The following is a 20,936-nucleotide window of genomic DNA, read 5'->3' on the forward strand; positions in this document are numbered from 1 at the left end:
GCTACTGCCAGGGTGAAGTATTGCTGGGGGAAATGAGGAACCAGTCAGCAGGAAGCATGCACCCAGGGGCAAGCTCCTCCACTTGCCCTGTCTCTGCAGTCTCCCTTTGGTGCCCTTAGTGGCGAGTCGAACAGGGAGCTAACTGGTGAAACAATGTCGTTCCCAGAGTGCCAGACCTAACTGGTGTCTCAGAACTGAGTGTGGAAGGGTGGGGTTAGAGCTGGGAGACAATAACTTATTAACTGGCACAGCCCGCCCGCCGCCCCTTTGAGGACTCAGCATGCAGACCCACCCTACCACACATATTTGAACTTCCAGACAACAAAAATGATTCTAAAAGAACATAGTAACCTTTATGCGAATGAAGATGTTCTCACTGGCTTCTCAAAACAGGGAGTCACAAAGTCTCATTAGTTACAGGTATCCACCTTAGGAGAGATACATTATTCATTGCTGGGCTTTGTTAATTGACCTTTAAATTCAATTACTACCCAGCCTGTAAACTATAGAATTAAGTTTCAACAACACTTGTATAAAATAATACAAGAGGAAGAAGAGGAGAAGAAATTGGTATATGCATAACCACACACAAGCAGGAAGGAGATATGCGCAGATGCTGCTCATTTCTCTGACTGACCACTTAGAAGTAGTTGATGTTTATATCCATTCTCCTGTTATTCATAACGTATTTTCTGTACCCATCAGCCAGGACCTCAGCCCATTGGAGTTTTTCACCTCAAATTCTCAGTGGTCCTACCTTTCTTTGTTCATCCATCAATTAATGGACATTTGGGTTGTTTCCACTTTTTGGCCATTATGAATAATACTGTTAAGGACATTTATATATAAATTTTTGGTACACATATGTTTTCAACCCTCTTGGGTATATGGCTAGGAGTGGAATTGCTGGATCATATGGTAACTCTATGTTTAACTGTTTGAAGAACACCAGGTAGACTGTTTTCCAAAGTAGCCGTCCTATTTTACTTCCCCACCAAGAATGCATGAGGGCTCCAGTTTCTCCACATCCTTGCCCACACTTGTTATCTGTCTTTTTGCTCTTAGTCATCCTAGAAGGTATGAAGTGCTATCTCATGGTTTTGATTTGCATTTCTCTAGTGACTTTTCACTTGCATCTTGACCATTTGGATATCATCTTTGGGTCCTACACATTTTTAGTTGTCTTGGAGGGTTGACAATATCTATAATCTGTTCAAATCTGTTCAATTCTTATTTGGAGAGTGATTTCCTAGGAAGTATCCCACATGTCTGGCCTAGTGAAGTCTACTTATGCATGAGGGCATGATTGGTCAAAGTAACATTCTTTTAAAACACAGTTATAGTTAAGCCATAACCAAACCACAGGCTATGTATAAAAGGGAATCTTATAAAAGCTCTGAGTTTTGTGTCTTTGTAAAAAGAAATTAAAACTCTGTAAGGAGGCAGGTAGAGAATGGAATGTCGTGAGCCTCCATAAGCAGGGACATGCGATATATCTCGTTCTCTCTGACCTGACTAGAAGCCCAAATAAAGGAGTACATATTTTATTTTGTGTCTTTTCACTCTGCTTTTTCAAAACCATAGGAATATTTTGAAAAATTGCATTTTCCCTCCTATATTTTAGAGAGGTAACCACTGTAGTATCTTTATTTATTATTTACCTTTAATTAATCTAATTGAAAACCCAACTATATTGCAATAGTTTTTCAAATGGCAAACTGGATTTTGTTTTCTTTATTTATTTCCTTTCCTTCATGTTGAGACAGTGTTTCCTGCTGACACAATGACACTAAAAAATTTAAAATGCTAAAAGGTGATATTCAAGTACTTGAGGTGTGTAGAATCTGAATTTCAGTTTCTCCACATGAAAGAACATCTTTCCAACAGCTTTAACTACATATTTGAAGCACGTAAACTGTTTCATGGGTACATTTGTATATGAATTATGCTGTGCACCTCTTCTGTTGTTTAAATTCAGTGTACCTTGCAGGTAAATGATCTTTTCAGATGTCCACCTAAAATAGAATTTCCTTGGAAAGGGCCAAGAAAAGGTCACTGTGAGCTCTGATGTCATTATGCCATTGGGAGTTTGCTTGGCTTCCTTGCTTTTCACTTAGTGTTCTCATTTACGGTTGGGCATTGTTACTTAGAGCATTCATTGCTCTTCCGTGCCATCAGCCTCCTTCCACTCTGCCTCTCCCCTGTAGATGTTTACAGTGAGGGTGTAGAGCTTTACAAATAGGTGAGCTCTTTGGGCAGCTTCTCATTTGACACAGGATCAGCATTTATAGATTTATTGGTTTCTCTTCAAAGAAATGAGCTCCCTCAGAAACCATGATTTTGCTTCATAACCTCTCATGAGAGTAATTGAAATTCTGACATTGCCTGCAGCTTCCTGAGCTGAGGGATGAATCAGAACCTGTACAAATGCTGTTGGTTTATTCATTTTGTAGCCTGCAATGAAAGAAGTGGAACTTGTCTATGAATCAGGAATTTAAATATCAGCTATCTTTTTTCTGTGATGGTACATAGTTCAAAGAGTTTTTCTAAGAAATGCATTACCAAGTGGAACGAGGAAATAGTTATAATTATGTAAACTATAGTATATAAACGAATCTAATATAAACTATTAGAAATAGCTGTGAGGAAAATAAACATTATGAAGCCTGTTCCTTGGGCTTGTCTGTCCTTTGTGATGGCCCAAGGAGAGAAGGGGAGAAAAGACTCGTTACTCTCCTGGTTTTCTCTTATTTCATATCACTTATTCCTAGAAGTCATAGGAAAGCAGTGCCTAGTAAGTTTTTTTTTTTTAATTGTGGTAAGATATACATAACATAAAATTTACCATTTAAACTATTTCAAGTATACTATTCGGTGACATTAAGTACATTCACACTGTTATGTAATCATCCATCTCCAGAACTTTTTCATCATCTCAAACTCTATATTAATTCAATAACAATTCCCCATATCCTTATCCTCCTATCTTCTAGTAACTACCATTCTAGTTTCTGTTTCTATGAATTTGTCTATTATAGGTACCTCATATACATGGAATCATGTAGTATTTGTTCTTTTGTGTCTGGCTTATTTCACTTAGCACAATGTCCTGAAAGGTTTATCTATTTTGTAACATATGTCAGAATGTCCTTTTAAAGGCTGCATAATATCCCATTGTATGTAGATACCACGTTTTGTTTATCTATTCATGTTTTAATGGACACTTAGGTCGCTTCCACCTCTTGGCTCTTGTGACTAATGCTGTTATGATCATGAGTGTACAAATATCTTTTTGAAATTCCACCCAGAAGGGGAATTCTTGGACCATACGGTAATTATCTGTTTAATTTTGTTTGGAATTTCCATATTCTGCTTCATAGGGGCTGCGCCATTTTACATTCATACCAGCAAGTAAGTTGATTTTTTTAACCCAAACTTTTCTTCTCTTATGAGATTGGTTTTATTTTAAGAGCCATTTAACTTGGTCACCTGACAAAAGAGGATTCGAGGTTGTTGCTTCTCCATCTTTCACTTGGTCACCCGGTGGTCGTGCCAGGTGTTCAGAGCGCCCCACCAGAACTGCTTGCCTCCCTCATATTTTAGCACCGACATGGAGATACCTATGTAACTTTGAGTTCTTTACTTTTGAGAATGTTTAAATATCACTGCGTTTGCAGCAGACCTGCCTCCAGTATTTGTGGGTTCATGACTTTAGAGATACACTTTTTAGCAAAGTTAATTTGTTCCGCCACAGTGGTACAGACAGGGGCGCAGACTGTAGCTCTCCCAGCGGTCTAAAACTCCTGTCTGTACCATTGTCCTCCAGGCCTACCTGTCATCCCTGTTCACCTAGAGGTAACTAGTACTGGCATTTCAAAGTGTTTTGAGATGGGGATGATAAGTGATTGATAAATTTAGATAGGTAATTAGTCTGCCCACTCCGCCCTCCTATCCATTTTCAGGTTTCTGTTTTTGAAATACTCAGTGGTAGGAGAGTTCACCCTTTTCTTATTTTTTTTTTTCAAGGTCCTTATTTAATAATACTTCCTTAATTTCCCTTATTTAAAAAAGAAAAAAACTTTCTAATGATCATTGCTGAAACCTGCACTTTTAATTTATCAACTATCTCAATTCCCTTTTGTTCTCCAAACACTGCGTTTTGTTCTTTTAACCATTTTTAAATCAACAGTGTAATTTGTAGTTTGAATTTATTAGATCTGAAATTCTAATAAGTTCTAATAAATATCCTTTAACTAAACTTGCTCTTTATTCTTAATACCAGGGAAGAAAAAAATTTAATTTGATGTAAAAAAGGAAAGAGAGACCAACATCTATTGAGCATGTGGTATATACTAAGCCCTATACTAGATACTTTACTTACCTTTGATTATATTGATTGACTATAAAATGAATAGAGTGTTGACAATTTATATAAGGTTTCTTCATTCAGCATAATTCACTACGTTAATTTATGAAATAGGGACTGTCAGGAATAGAAATAAGGTCTTCGTGTGGACTGGCCATTATAATGGCACTTAAATAGAATAAATGCCATGTTAGATTGAATTCTACTCATACTCCATTAATTTAGGTTTTGTGAGGTGTGGCTGTGTGATGTATGATCATAATGTGAGGTCTTCATTTCAGCCATTGCAGAACGGACAGAATTCTACTCCCTTCCTGGCTGCCTAAGATAGGATCCAAAGTCTAATGTAGGTAGAAGACCTATATCTGTTTGAGCTACAATATTACTCATAGTTTGTAGTTCTAGATTTTTAGGTGTCACTTCAGATTCTTCTTTATTCATGTTTTTCTGGAGGAGTATTAAGTAAATCTACCAGTCAAATGAATTTGACTTTTAGAAGATATTTAAAACAGAGAGATTTTTGGCAAGAAAAGCTGCAAATGGGAGCAGCAGATCCAGATGGATATAGTTTGGGGTGGAGGGGTCTCAAAGCTTGAGACCTGTTTGCTGTCATCTCTGTGGCTAAGGTTTGTTGCGACCACTGAGTGGGCCAGCAAATTTTACCCTGAACTTATTGTTTTACAGGCTTTCTGGTAGTTTGTACAGCGTAGAGCCACTTTCCCTGGCTTAAAATGTACACCGTTCGGGCAGGCATCTCCTGTGTTACTTGCTGAGTGTATTCCTGAGAAGTGGGGCCAAAGCAACATTCAAAAAGTGTTAAATTCATTAAGCAAGGAGGCTGTTTTGAATTATGCAATAAATCCTTTGTGAAATATAAAATAATAGCTATGTACATGTTTATGGCAATCCCTTGGTTGAGTTCTCTCCTATTATCCTATTTGAACTTGACAACCTTATGCAATGAGCAGAATAGATATTTTCCTCTTCCCCACTCCCGTTTTTACTAACAGCGTTATTGTGATCTAATTCCCTGTTGTGTCCACTCCACAGAAACAGGATGGACCTCCCCACTACATACACAATTTGCTGTTTATATTAAGACTAATGACACTACACACACACACACACACGCACGCGCACACACATGCACACACCCCAGAGGGCATGAAAATGTTTATTATTCATGTAACGAAGCTCTCTAGGAAGAGTTAGGATGTTCCCAGGCAGGTCCTAAAATGGCTTAAAAGAGCAGGAAAAGGAGTCTGGCTTGGGAAGTTTGTGGTGCAGAGGGTGTGGGGCCGGGGCGAGCGGTTTGAATTTCCCGCTGGCAGGAAAGGAGGGAGCCACCTGGGACTTCCTTTTAGTTTTCCCAGATGTGGGACTGAGGGGAAGAAAGAGGAGTGAGACTTAAAAGCTTTCAGCACTAACTCATCAAAAATGGGTTTCTTTATTATATTCACATACTATAAAATTCACCTTTTAAAAGTTTGTAATCCAGTGGTTTTTAGTATCTTCCTAGACTATGTATTGTGTATAAATAGCGCAGGTGTTAGAAACACTGTCTAATTTCTGAACATTTTCATTACTCCTGAAAGAAATTCTGTACCCATTAGCAGTCGCCCGCATTGCCTCCTCCCCCAGCCCTTGGTAATCACTAATCTACTTTCTATCTCTATGGATTTGCCTGTGGTGGACATTTTATTTAAATAGAAGCCTATAATATGAGGTCATTTGTGACTGGCTTCTTTCACTAAGTGTGACATTTTTCAGGTTCATCCACATTGTAGCATGCATTGGTACTTGATACCCTTTTGTGGCTGAATAATATTTCGTATGGATATACTATCCTAGTTTGTCGTATTAAAAGATGTGAATCTGAGGGTGAGGCAGTGATGGGAGCATCAGGTATCATTATTAACAGGAGAGGAAGACATGGACTTGGATCTCAAAAGGGGGTTAAGGTGGGCATCCTTTCTTGGGTGTTATATAAATTAGAGGTGACATTTAAAGATGTGAGAGTAAATGTGATCTCCAGATTGAAATATGTACTCTGTAGGTAGCTGAACTGGTTGCCAGTGGATACCATTCATCTATTTCTATTCTCTGATGGAATTCAAGCTAAGTATCATTTTAGACCAATCCAAGATCATTCCAATGCAGAAAAATCAGTGAAACCAAATACATATTTTGAATGATTCATTTTGTCATGCTTCTATTAGCATAAAACCCATCTTTTGGATTTATTGAATCATTCGCTCTAAATATTTTGTGATGTTTTTCTTGCCCACTAATTTTGTTGGTTGGAAAATGATTAATATTTAAAATTGATACAGTTGCTGAAATGCTTATGGATGTATCTCTAGGAAACATTTCTTTGTTCTCTGAATGATTGTTAGGAAATTGTTCCATTCTCTCCTATTGTTTTAAATATTAACTTAGAGATTTTAAATTAAATCAAATGTAATATACCAGCAGCTTTAAATTTGCTTGGTTATCACTTATAATCCTTTGTAAAGTACAAACATAATCTTTTTATTTCAAGTAATGTTCCCTGGCTTCTGTACCCAGGATGTCTAAAAGAGGTAATAATAAATTAAGTTTTTGACTTCTAGGTATAATCTTTATTTGTATTCAATGAACTATTACTTTTTCAATTGTTTTCCTTGTAGTATAGAAATTAGATTAGTTGGTGAATTTTTTGAAATCTCAAAACAGAGAATTTAACCTTTATGTTTAGTGTTTTGTGTCTCCAATATTCAGTTTCTGTGTGATTGTGTTTCCATATTATTTATATGCCAGCATTGTGATGTCATATGAAGGCTCAGATCTTCTGACGTCAGGACTTGGGTCTAACCTTGAACAGTATAGCTCTGTTTTAACAGAATTACTGTTCTGAAGCAGAACCACATATAATTACTCTATTTTTTTATGCGTGGCCAGTATCTGTACTCCTTTGATCTCCTGTGGCAATTAGATTTTTGCATAAAAAGGCAGGAGATATATATTGATGTCTAACTAATGTACTGTACACTTAAAACTAATTTAAATAAATAAATTTTTTAAAAATGCAGAAGATAGACAAAGATAGATATTTGCTTATCTTTGGGGCCTAATTGGTAAGCAAGCCATAGAAAACAGAAATTTTGGTACTATGTGACTGTGTGGCATTTTCTTAAGACCTTTACTATAGTACACAGGTTTTCGTTACCAACCTAGAGGTCTTCAATCATTCTAATTCCCTCTAACTTTGAAATCTATAGATAGAAGGTAAAAACCATTTGTTGCCTTGTGAAATAAGAATATCAGAACAGATTTTAAAAGAGCATGTCGTGGGTGGAAGGGGTCTGCTTCTGTGTTCACCATGTTCTTTTTACATCATTTTCTTTTTATTTTTTAGAAAGAAAATACCAAGAGTCAACTTAGTATTATATCAATGACAAGCTTCTCTATTAGCCATCCCAAAGCTGGCCATAAGATAGTATAGTATCACTGAGCTCAATCTAGAATGGAATGATTGGTTTACTTATACACCGAAAATAATAACCTTGTTGGCGGTGGGACTTCAGTGTGTATTTGCCATTGCATACTGGAGTGCTGGCTTCAGAAGGACCAGGTAACTCTTTAGCCATGTTCTCATTTGTATATCCTTTATTAATGTTCTCATTTACATCTTCAGGTACCAGAGAGGGGAGAATCCCTTTAAGCAGTGTAAACTTGCTAGCCCTCCCTCTAGCAAAGAGTAGAATGGACGGAAGTCAAGATTGACACAGCAATTTTGTGTTCCCGTGTGGTTTGCTGTCAGCAAGCTGTTACCCACACATGCAAAAGGTTGTTTGAAGTGGGCTTACACGTGTTTCCATAGCAGCAGTCATCTTAGTGATTTCCCTCATTTTTGGACTTTTTTTTCTTTTGCTTCTCTGTTCCTTGCTGATGCAGGATTAAACAAACAACACATATAGGTCAAGAAAAGAGATGTTTGCTAATATAGATGCTAGGCTAAGCATTCTGGGAGAGTGATTTCTTGCAGCAGATGAACATTCTTTGTGCCTTCCAGCAGCATCTGCAGCAGAGTGGCTGTCTGGCACCGTCTTTTTCATTTTGGGAAGGTTCTGAGATTCAGAAAAATCTTAAGCAAATCACAGGAGCCGGCAGTTAACCACATGTAAATCTGCTTATTTGTTCTTTGGTATTAACAGTGGAGCAATCTACTGGGAAAAATGGTACTTTAAAGGTTTTGGTGCATCCGAGGTGTGTCATCTTGTGTTTGCACCACCCCTCCTGTTTTACACTCCGAGCCTGGATTTTTTGTCAGGCTGTTGGGCAGGAGTGGATTCTAGTGCGACAGCTCGGAGCTTCCCTTCTGTTCTGGTGCCGGCAACTGCCTGTCATGAAGATGGTACAGTGGGAGCCTGCTCCGAAGCGCCAAGGAAGATGATGTGGAAATGGAGTAGAGATTGCTAGAAATCTGCACATCCACACCTTGGGGATGGGTTGCACTACTAGTGTGATTCTGTTTAAAGGCATCCGCACTGTTTTTGAAAGAAACTGTGCTTATATGTGCAAACAGCAAGGAGAGAATAATGCCCTTGAATATACAGCATACAATTGGACAAAAGAAGATTCAGAACTATTGATCTCCTCCTGTCTGGTAAATACTGTTTTGCTTAATTAACAAGTAGTTTGATAGTGTTAAAATAAACTAGTCTTTACTTGTAAAGCAAATATATTTATTTCAGTATGCTTATACATATGTAATCTGTGTAAATAAATGGATAATTGTTGGCCTTAAGTTTAAATTATGAGGTTCCTGCTTGTATGTGTGAGAATGATATGTATTAATCAATCAGGCTAAATATATACAGAGAGAAAAACTGAGTAAGATATTCGATTATAGAACAGTTTTCTAAGTTAGCTTTATGAGCTTACATGGTCTTGGTATAGTCACAGAAATAATGCTTGATTAAGTGTATATTTAGGGTATTAGACATTGAACTCTCTAACAGTGATAGCAAATTATTCATTCCCTTTACATCTTAGTCTTTTATTTGGCTAGATTTTTCTTACTAACGGCTGTGGTCAGTCCTTTAATATAGGGGGAGAAATACAAAGAGTACAGGAAAAGAAAACTAATGAGTATAAGAAAAAAATATTTTTATTATTTTAAATCCAATGATTTATAATGGTTTTGGTTGAATGTTCTTGTGAGTAAAAGTATGCTTAGTTCTTTCCTCCCTTTACAATGCACAAGGAAGTGTCAACTCACAAATGGGTGTGCCTTTCCATGGCCTTTCAACAAATTCCAGGCTCGTGAGGAAGCTGCATATTGCTCTCCTCCTCCCTCAGATGCCTTGTCATTTTTCCTTCTGTTCTTATCACAGTTTTTTGTCAAAATGAGTGAGAATAATACATGTGAGTGTTTCTATGTATGAGTCTGGCCAGCAGCCACAGCGAGGGTGAGGTGTGCCAGAACCGTGACACCTCCCCTGGTTATTTGGCTGCCATGAGGCTGAGATGGTGTGCTGGCGTGCCACATGAATCTCAGGATCAGGTTGGGTCGCCCCAGCCTTGCAGGGCCCCGAGAGAGGGTGCATTTTCTGGAGGAGCTTAGGTGACATTAGCTCTCAGAGTACTTAGGAGGAAGAAAAGGAGAGTATCACTTGAGCATCAACTACATTTTGGAAAGCAGTGGTATGTGTGGCTATGGAATTTAAGTGGTGCTGTATTAACTATTAAATATTTTAAACTCTAATGTATTTTGGAATGGGCTTTTGAGAGTAACTGGTATCAGAGATTAGAAGGACTAGCTCATTACAGCGTCTGTCCCATTAGCGTAGTCTGTAACCCTGACGGCCCTGGGACTGCTCGGCCAGTGATGGCAATGCCCGTGCTCCCAGCTCTGCACCCTCAGTCCACACTGACTTGCCTTTGGTTAACTCGCCTTCGAAAGGCTGCTTGTTTTTCTTTTTATTGTATTCCATGAGGGAATAATAATAATAGTAACTAGTCGGGAGCCCCGGACTGTTTTGGAGACACTGCTCCTGTGCATTGGGTCGGATACTCTCTGCCCACCGCCTTCGCCCTGCACCAGCATACGGAGAAAAACAACACGACCGTGCGTGCAGGTGGCCGAGGTGCTTTGGGTGGAAGTCGAGCCCTGGCACTCTGAGCTGGTCTCCTTCCTTTCTGTTCCTGACCTTGTGGCCTCTTTTGCACTTGACAGGCAGTGGCATTCCTTTGAAAAGGAAAGTCAGACTGTTACCCCTTTGCTCAGAGTCAGATCCAGAATCCTTACAGTGTGTCCTGCTCCGTCCCCAGCATGCCTTATTTCCACCTTCCCGCCTCCATTCACTTCTCACCCTCTCCTCACTCCTCACTTTGCTCCAGTCTCTCAGGCTGCCTTTCTATTCTCTCCTCCTGGGACACCTCTGCCCAGGCATTTATTACCTGGTTCATTCCTGGTCTTCTGCAGGGGCTTTGCTCAGATTTTCTGTTTTCAATGAGGCCTCCTTGACCAGTGCCATCTTGCAACATCTCCCAACACCCCCAGCAGGTCTTTCTCTGATTCTCTGCCATGGTTTCTTCATATTTATCATTACCCGAGATACAGTTAGTCAAGAATACCAGCATAAGTATAATAATGATAATTAGTGGTGTTACTTATAATAATAACAAAAGTAAGATTTATGGTGGCAGGAATTTTCGTGTTTTATTTACTGCTCTGCCTCAATAGTTCAAGCAATGCTTGATTCATAGTAAGTGCTCAGTTAATGAATTAATTTTGATGAAATGATTTTATTATCCTCAACTTGAACTTGGAGAAGCTGCCAGGAAGATAGGTTTAATCACTTATTCTAAAACTAAAGTCTTGAAAAACTTTATGTAGTGTTCCCTAGACAATAAGCATCTCATCTTTAAAAATCTCTCCTAACATGTTGACCTTTCAACTCCTTATAGTTATACTTTCCAACCCTTTGTCTTGGAGCTACATCAAGAAGTTATGTGGCCCAAGACTGAATGTTCCATGGGTTTGATATGGTCATGAGCGACAGTGATGAGACTATTAATTGGATTTTATCGAGACTCATTCTGCATAGGCATTTGGTGACCTTTCATCCTGTGATTTGAGGCAGCCAAACCTTTTCTTATGGGAGCCATGCCCACTGGCACTCCCCTGAGTCCTCTCTATGCAAAGGTAGGCAGGTGTGGGTTCTTGTCAGGCTCCTCAGTCTTGGTTGGGTGTGTGTCTACTCTTCCTCCAGCTCAGGTGGCCACTCTAGCCTGTGATTTATCATCAGATCGGGGCTGTGCTTCACCTGCTCCTCAGAGTATAATCCTTCCACTCTGTATGTACCAGACCTTGTGGAGGGAAAGTAATATTAATGAAGGATAACTGGACTGGCTCAAGGCCACCCATTTTCTAGAGACTCTAAATATCTCACGTATCTGTCCATCAGTCAGAAATCCACATGCGTGGATGCCTCATTTTGGCCCCAGTAGAATTGCTGCTCCTGAACTAAGTAAGTTTTGTTTTTTCTCTTGGCTTATGCTGAAAGGTATCATAAGAAACCACTATGAAAGTGATGTCCACTATGAGGATGTTTTTTAGGGCTTTTTACTCATTTGCTTTAGAACAGTGAGAGAAGGCACTGCAGTGTCATGGTTAAGAATGCTAACTCTGGAGCCGGCCTTTGAGGTTGTAATCCCAGATCCACAACTTGTGTGAATTTGGGCAATTTATTTAACCACTCTTTTTTTACAGTTTCCTTATCCATTATATGCAGATAATAACAGTACTTAACCAATGGGATTATTAAGGGTGTGAATATGTCTAAAGTTTATAGGACAGTGTCTTACACAGAAGTTATTGTTAATTGTTAGCTATTATTATGATCATTTCTGTTTTTTAGTGTTCTCTTTATGAGAAGCCGTGGATGAAATTTCTTTACTCCATACTCTGATTGGTTGTGCTTTTCCTGAGGAATGATTTTGTTTTTATTTTATATAACTGACCTCAGCCACCTCTTCAGTTGACTATTAAAAGAAAGCTGAGTTCCAAACATATAGCCCATTTCTAATGGATGCGTGGGCTGTTTAAAAATAATCTTTGTATATTGCCCTTAAACTTTGCATTTCATTTTTCCATATTACTGTTTTAGCACAGTCCGCTTTTTATCATCTGCTTATTAAAATACTTTTTAATCACATTTTTACGTATTTATGTAAATCGCTTTAAATCCTTTGGGAATACAGCAAAGTATAAATAAATAAGCCACTAAAGAACTATATAGTGAAAAAAAAAGTCTTTGCAGTCATTGAGGTTGTCTCTGAAGCAAAAATCAGATGTCTTAAGTGCAGACTTTAGTTTTTAAGGCTTTAGCTGTAGCTGTGTGATCTTAATACAGGAAGTTTTCTTTTACATCTAAATGGCATGAATCAGCCCCATGGGGGGTAGTCCTTTGAGAAACAGGCTTATCTGGCAATTGTAGACCGACTAAATTTCAAATGTACTACACTTAAATTTTGACTAGTAATTCTACTGCAATGGAGGGGCAAGGTAGAATTGGGATAGATTTTATTCCTGAGTCTTTAGATTTTTTTTTAAAGTCTGCCTTTTCTAATTAATTGAATGTATCAGTTTAGATCATTCAGGAAACTACCTTTAGTGCTTTTTTGTGGTAGGTGCTGAGCATACAGAAGTGATGAGGAAGCTCATGTCTATCCCCATCAGGGGAAGACTGACACACAGGCCCTACAGGGTACTGTCAGAGAGCACGAAGGTTCCAGCCCAGGCATTTTCCATGAGGAGGGGTAGCTTGAACTGAGACAAAACACTTGTATATACCATTTTTCCTTGTCTGTGAAGGTTTGTGATGGACCCAGCCTTATTGACTAGGACTTGACCTGTTTTACTCACAGCTAGTGATATAATATTCCCCTCTGACTGTATCTGTGGAAAAAGTGAGGAGCTGTGGGATTATTCTGTACCATGTTCTTTTTTGGTCGACTATAACTAAAGTGGAAGAAGTCTCTCAGTTATATAACCTTGGCAGCCGCGTGGACCCTGTCAGCAGCTTCACAAAGAGCAGTAATGAAGGCAACTGCTAGAAGTCACAAGGAGAGAATACAAATTTCCTTATCTTCAATTTCTTTTGTGTCGTGTTGAGATAATATGGTGATAATTTTGCCCACTTTAAATTAATAATCAGTCTTTTTTTCTTACCTTCTCAAAGTTTTGAAATTTTTCATGGTTCTCCTATTATAAGATTTGCTACGTCTTCAACATGTACCCAGCCTTCATTACTGTATAGAATTTTATCAGATCACCTAGACTCCCCAAGCTAAACAGTGATTTGTAATTTAAAAGACCTGTTGGCTATGAAAATTCTTTGATTTATCACATGCTTATTTGATAATCATTTATTAAATATGTGCATTGTGCGAAGAACAGATTTGAAGGCAAGGTGATCTCTTACCGGTAAGAGCCTAAGTCCTCCTCTGTATGTGTCTGTGTGTCTGGAGGTATGGATGGGTAGGATAAGGTGGCAGGGTGAAGTAAGGGGAGATAAGTGGTGTAATTAATGATAAGTGATGAGTGAAAGATGGTATAATACCTGTCTGCTTAAGGCAGTTGGGAAAGTAAAGGCTAGATCTTGCTTATTTTAGGTGTTCTCTCATAACTGTTTCTTGCATTGTTATAATTATCTTGAGAAGTAAGAAAGCAGAGAGTTTCTTGGCTGCCTTGTAGAAAACTCCTTTTTTTTCCAGGTCTGGTCATAGGACCATGGCTTTGGGTAGGCTGTGTTTTACATTTTATTTTCAACATCTTTCAATGATGCCTAGTGGGTTTCGTTGTTTATTTCAATCGCAACAATAAATTGGGCTGATATTTTCAAGAAACAGTCTGCTCTCATTCCTAGACCCATTTCCTGTGTCCTGAGATTGCACTGCTTGATCGATGCTGCTTTTTGTGAGTGTATCAGTGTGAGCTAGCTGGCATGAGAGAGTACCGTACCTTTCCCCGATGCTTTATTAAACTTTACCATTTTATTTATTCATGAGATTCTTTTATCTTAATAGTTATTAAATTATAAGCAGGTAAGAAACTAAGCATGCTATGTTGACTGCACAGAGGTAATCACTGATTTAAACCTTTGAGACAAAACCTTTAGAATTTTATTCATGTATAGCACTGTTCATAAAAAGTATATAACAAGTTGCCATGGACTGAATTCTGTCTCCCCTCAAAATTCCTATGTTGAAGCCCTGACCCCCAATGTGACTGTATCTGGAGGTGAGGTCGTTAGGACATAATTAAAGTTAAATGAGGTCATAAGGGTGTAGCCCTAATCTGATAGGACTGTAGCCTTATGAGTAAGAGAGTGTGCTCTCTTACTCCCCTCTGTCTGCCATGTGAGGACACGGCAAGAAGGCAGCTATCTGCAAACCATGACCAGAGTCCTCACCAGGAACTGACCATGTTGATACTCTAACCTTGGACTTCTAGGCTCCAGAACTGCGAGAAAATAAATTTCTGTTGTTTAAGTCGCCCAGTCTATGGTATGTTTTTATGATAGCCCTGGCTAACTAATACACAAATCTAATAAATATGGTATTTTGTTTTATAGTCTTGTAACTTGCTTTAAAGTGGCTTTATAATATATCACAGACATCTTTCCATGTCAGGAAGTATACATTTTTTTCTCATTCTTAATGGCATCAGTTCATTACATGATGGGTCTTAGTTCCTTCTGGGCTGTTATAACAAAATACCATTGACTTGGTGGCTTATAAATGACAACATTTCTTTCTCACAGTTCTGGAGGCTGAGAAGTCCAAGATCAAGGCGTCCACAGATTTGGTGTATGGTGAGGGCTGACTTTGTTCATAGATGGCTGTCCTCTCACTGTAACCCCATATGGCAAAGAGGTTGACAGATCTTTATGGGGTCTCTTTTATAAGAGCACTAACCTTGTTCACGAGGGACCCACCCTTATAACCTAATCACCTCCCAAAGGCCTTACCTTCTAATACCATCACTGTGTAGCATAAGGTTTCATCATATGTGTTTTGAGGAGACATAGACTTGTAGTCCATTGAAGGATGTGACTGACATTTTAATTAACCTATAACCACTCTTCCATTTTTTCCAATTATAAATGCCGTGATAAACATCTTTGCATGTGTACTTTAAGCACTTGTCAGATTATTTTCTCAGCACGGATTTCTAGACTTGGGATGGCTAGGTCAAATTATATTTGCTTTTTAAAGAATTTTGTTATATAGAGCGAGATTGCCCTCTGGCAATAAATAAGAGATTTTTAAAAATTAAAGACAAGGAAGTTTATTTTCTCATCTGTGGCTTTAAGCAGTTTGCCTTCATTATTGCTCTTTGTTAAGCTATTGATGGACTTATATGCTGAACAGAATACCATTGACTTAGACTGTTGTAAACTTAGACAATAACATAGTTATACTGGGGTTCAAATTAGCACTAATTTTGCTTCAACTTCTGGAAGCATAACCACTAGCATTCTTAAATATCCCAGGAGAATTCTGAAATGTTCCATTGTGGGGCCTGGAATGTGTTCGTTCTGGGAGGTCTTCACTCTTTTAGAGTTGGTATAGCTGTTTCAAAGATACTAAAGAGGGAAAGAGCCCCAGACATACTGAGTGGAAACAGATGAGTAAAGCTGTTATTGCTTTGTTTAAGTCTTAGTTGATTTATGTCTCTTCTACAGACTTAGTGAGGAGCAACAACTTTTTTGCTTTTTTTTTTTAAAGTAATATTTATTATCTTTCATATTTAGAATACATAATTATTATAGGAAATATAGAAACCACAGAGAAGAAGAAAACAAGTCAGCCATAATTCTACAGTCCAGAAATAATTACTGCTTAACATGTAGTATTATATTTTTTCTAATTTTCCCTGCTTATGCAAGTATAAAAAATGGTATAATAGTCCATAAATAATTCCTCTTGCCTTTTTCACTTACCATTTTCTTATGACCATTTTCTTATGCCCGTAATGTTCTGCTAGAACACAATTTAAACGTGCATAATATTCCATTGTAATGTATGTACTAGAATTTATTTAAATGTTTCTTTGTTGTTAGGCATTTAGGTTGTTATAAATTAAGATTACAGAGGACATCTTTACCCAGAAATCTTTCTATGGATCTATTATTTTCATAGATCAAGTTCATAAACATAAACTTGTTAAGGCAAGGATGAGTTTTTAAAGAGCTTTTAAGGCATATTGTTTTAGTGCTTGGTGATTGACCTAACTTACATTCCCAGTACCAGTTAATATTAATCTCGATTACTCTATGATGATTGATGGCATCATTTTTGCCAATTTGGAAGACAAAAGATATAAATTTCAAACTGCAAATTATGTGTCATATTTATTTCAAGTATTTCTCCATTTTTCATTTGCCTTTACTTTTGTTTATTTATAGTACTTGTTTTACTAACAGAAATTTCAGTTTATGTGATAAGTATAATCATCTTTTCCTCTGTGATTTTTTTTCTATTTCTTTTATGCTTAGAAATTCTTGCTTATCTCAGATTAGATATTTAACAGTATATTTTAAAATTTGTTTGCTTGTTTATTTATTTATTTGCTATATGATCCTTTTGTGTGAGGGGCCTGCTTTCTACCTGTTTTTATAAATAAATATTTTGGCACATGGCCACGCTTATTGTTTACATGTTGTCTATGACTGCTTTCATAGACAGTCATAGATAACATGGCAGACTTGAGTAGTTGCAACAGAGACCTATAATATTTACTAGCTGACATCAAATATTTACTAGATGGCCCTTTACAGAAAGCTTGCCGAACCCTACTTTAGTCAATCTGGAATTTATTTGGATATATAGCTTAGTTAAGGCCCTAAGTTGATTTCCTCTTTACCCCCAATGCTCATTTTCCCCCAATACTGGTTGTCGAATAATCCATTTCTTACTCATTGATTTGTGATCCTGCCTTAATTAAATTTTATGTTCTTTTTATATAATAGGATTTGTTACAGTACTAGTCTATGTTCATAATAGAAGCAAAGTTCTTATCCAGCTGTCAGTTCAACTTCAATTTAGTAAAAATGGAAACAAGAAATTTGGAGAGAAAAACAAACTCTACATGCTATATATTGCATAAGTCGTTGAAATAAGTAGTCTTATAAAGCACATATTGGTAAAGATTCAAGAGCTAAGAGTTAAGGTTTGAGTGTAGAGTTAAGTATATTTGTAAATATGTTTCCTTGTGAAGTAGCCTATTTATAAAGTGGATCAAGCTTGTCTTTATAAAGGCTCTCTGGTGCATTTTGATGAAAGAAAAATTCTAGTGTGGCAGCTGCATCCTCAAGTGACCTAGCTTTGAATCTATGTTTTTTGTACATCCAGTCTTTGCTAGCAGAAGGAGTTCCAGCAAAATATCAGAAGTACTACCAGAGTTTCCAAATCACGTGTGTTCATGTCTGCAGAAAACACACCTCAGTTTTAATAGATGGAGAGTAAATTCTAGTTTTTCTTTCATACTCTATGAATTCTAAAGATAATTTATTTTTGTCTTTACATTTTGTGTGTGTGTGAAGGTTTGTATATGTGTATAACTGTGAATGTGTATGTGACTGTGTATTTTTGTATGTGTGTGTATTTTTTGTTGTCACCTCAGTACTGGAATATTGAATAAAGGGGTACTTTCCTTTATGCATATGTCAATGAACAATCCAAGGCTTTATCCTAGAATACTTTTCAATAAGCATTTGTTTTCCTGCCAAGGAAAAACCAATATCTGAGAAAACTGAAGTAGATGTGATTTGTGAACCAAAGCAGAGGGACGTGAGGCTAGTGGCCGACAGATAGGTTTTCTCTCCTCTTCTGGAGGAGGTTCTGCCTTTACAGAGTCTCTGTGACGAGTTCGCTCATGGAATACGAAGGATGTGGGTTTGGTGGCAGTCCTGTATGCCGGATAGTTTTACCTTTCGGCATGTTTGGTGTTCCCTGTGTGTTTTCTAGACTCGGAACAGGCAATAGCATTGTCACAGAATCGCTTAATCTCCAGCTCCTCTCTTTTCCACAGAGGTCAGAGAGCACAGCTGAAAGATACAGCCCCCTCATCACATGATTCATTCTTCTGGCAACCAGCCTCCTTCCTCATTAGCATAAACTCAGATATGGTTGGAAGGAGCTTATTACATATAACAAAAGATGCTTTTCTCACTCCTGTCATTCCAAGAATTCCAAGGGTTTTAGAAGCTCTGTGCCAGGAACCAGGCAGAGACCAACTATATATTTCTTATTATGTCACACCCAGTATCCATTGGATGTCTGCTGATACAGTGGTGAATAAGCCACGGCCTATGCACTCAGAGGGCCTGGAGAACTCCCACGTGGGATTCAGGCTTCTCTTTAGAAGGGGCCTCTACAGTGGAGTGGGTAAAGCATAGCTGCCATAAGAAACTATGAGACTCCTAGCTCATCTTTGGTACAGAATCAGGGAAGGCTCTTGTAGGAAGAGATGTCTAACTTGGGTCTTACAGGAGAAGAAGAATTTAACCAGATGAAGGTGTAGGAGAGGGACATTTCTGCAGAGGGAGCAAAGTCCCTCAGAAGAGGAGCTGAGACTTCCTTGGAGCTGCTAATAATTCCGCAAGGCTAGAAAGGGGCATATTGGGCTAGAGGACAATGACAAAAGTACAATGGTGACCAATGAGGCTAACGAGGTAATCAGGGACTAGATCATAGTGGGTCTTTTGGACCAATATTGGAGGGGAGCCATTTACTGAAGGTTTCCACAAGGAAAGATGTGGTCAGACTGATGTTTTATAAAGATCACTCAGACTGCAGAGTGAATGGATTGAAAAAAGGGAGTGGGGTCTGAAGTTAGGAACACTGGTGAGGAAGTGTTTGCAGCAGGGTGACAGGTGATGGTGGCTTGATTAAAGTAGATGGTAGTGGAGATGGAGAACAGCATCTAGATTTAAGAGATAGTTAAATGAAAGAAGAAGGAGTCAAGAGTGTTTAAATGTCTGTCTAGAGCACCTCCAGGATGCCATCTACAGAACTGGGGAATAATTTTGAAGGAATGAGTGTGGGGAAGTTGGGATGGAGAGGAGGATTTCAGTTTGGGACATCCTGAGTTCAAGGATAGGCACATCAAAATGGAGACATCTGTAAACCAGTGGGCCAAGATTATTGGGGCTATAGAGCTGTGGATCTCAGCAAGGCAAGGAAGGCATGGGAGTAGATGAGGTCTCCTAGTGAGAACGCTCAGACTGCAAAGAGCCAATGCTCCTGGGAAGGGCATAGAAAAAGGAGTTGGAATAGCTGTCAGGAGTTGAGTGGTCTGGGAGGTAGAGGATAGGTTTGCATTAGGAAACCGGATTATAGCAACTTAAATACCCAGAGTTTAGAGAAATTTGTCTGTAGGTGTTTGTTTAAGCCTCTTGCCTCTAGTGCATCAATAACATCCTCTATGTTATTCATAGAAACATTTAATGAAATATGTGTGCAGTGCCCTTGGTGCAACAGACTTTTAAGGTTAATATCCCCTCTTCTCTTTAGAAGGGACCTCTGTAGTGGAGTAGGGAAATGATTGATCATTGAATAATGCCATTTGCCCCCTCTTCGTCCCCCCCCCACCACCCAGTCAGCTGACATTTATTGAGTGTTCACTAGTTGTCATGCACTGTCCTAAGCTCTTAAGCTCTTTATGTCTCTTTACTCATTTAATACGTATCACATTCTGGTGAGTTAGGTACTGATGTTACCTTTATTTTACAGATGGGAAAACCAAGGAACAAAGAGAAAGGTAGATAGCATCCGAAGTCACATAGCTAGTGAATAGCACAACTGGGATTCAGACCAGTCATTGAGTTCCAGAGCCCTGTGCTCCCACCATTACACCTCAGAGTCTTGCCTTTCAGTATAACACATGTAGATATTAAGGCAAAGTCAAGACAGGGAAAGTGATCAGAAATGAATGAACCCCACATAGTGGAAGAGTGAGAACAATACAAAGAAGAGTGAGAAAGGGACAAAGATGAGCCTGGAGCCTGGTCCAGCTTGGGAAAAAATTCTGAATTCCACAGAGATCAAAGAGTGGTATAAACCAGCTGACCAGAAGAATGGGGAAGGATTGAAGAGAAAGTGTCATTTGAATTGAGTTTTGTAGGATAAACACAGACCCTTGGGTGTGGATGTGGGTAGGGAGAACCTGTAGCCCAGAGGGAATAGCGTCTTCAGAGGTGAGCAAGCAAGGGTGAGAAGTTCAGGGCTGGGTGTGAGAGTTGTTGGCCAACATGTGCCAAGCTGCCCTGTGTTCTGAGCAACCTGTATTCCAATTTGGAGGCCTGCAGTTCACTGTGGGGTATTTTAGACCATCCTTCTCATACGAGAGTGGGGTCAGAATAAGAAAGGAAAAGACTGGAGCTGGAGGTCCAGGGGTAAAAACTCTGAGGCCCCAAACAAACCCTCTGAGGGGATGCAGGGAGAGGATCAGTCAGGAGAGATTTATTTGACTCTTGCATTTTCGAAGTAGGTGAAAGAGCTGGGAATAAGGAGG

The 20,936-nt window shown here is 38.6% G+C and overlaps 1 protein-coding gene across 21 annotated transcripts in view; it reads left to right on the plus strand.

The window, feature by feature from the left end:
• DOCK9 (dedicator of cytokinesis 9) overlaps window positions 1-20,936 on the plus strand; it is a 236,178-nt gene that overhangs the window by 49,918 nt on the left and 165,324 nt on the right. For 5 of the 21 annotated variants that reach the window (XM_036228835.1, XM_036228843.1, XM_036228854.1 and 2 more), the window contains exon 1: window positions 6,129-9,014. The exons of 7 other annotated variants lie outside the window; for them this stretch is intronic. In XM_036228835.1, the coding sequence (XP_036084728.1) occupies window positions 8,853-9,014 (162 nt within the window). In that variant the 5' untranslated portion in view covers window positions 6,129-8,852. Of the gene's footprint in view, window positions 1-6,127; window positions 9,015-20,936 lie in introns of those variants that run through there. 9 more of the 21 variants (XM_036228840.1, XM_036228849.1, XM_036228852.1 and 6 more) reach the window with 4 other exon arrangements.

This window comes from Rousettus aegyptiacus, unplaced genomic scaffold (genome assembly GCF_014176215.1).
Source record: "Rousettus aegyptiacus isolate mRouAeg1 unplaced genomic scaffold, mRouAeg1.p scaffold_m13_p_11, whole genome shotgun sequence".
Taxonomy (NCBI): domain Eukaryota; kingdom Metazoa; phylum Chordata; class Mammalia; order Chiroptera; family Pteropodidae; genus Rousettus; species Rousettus aegyptiacus.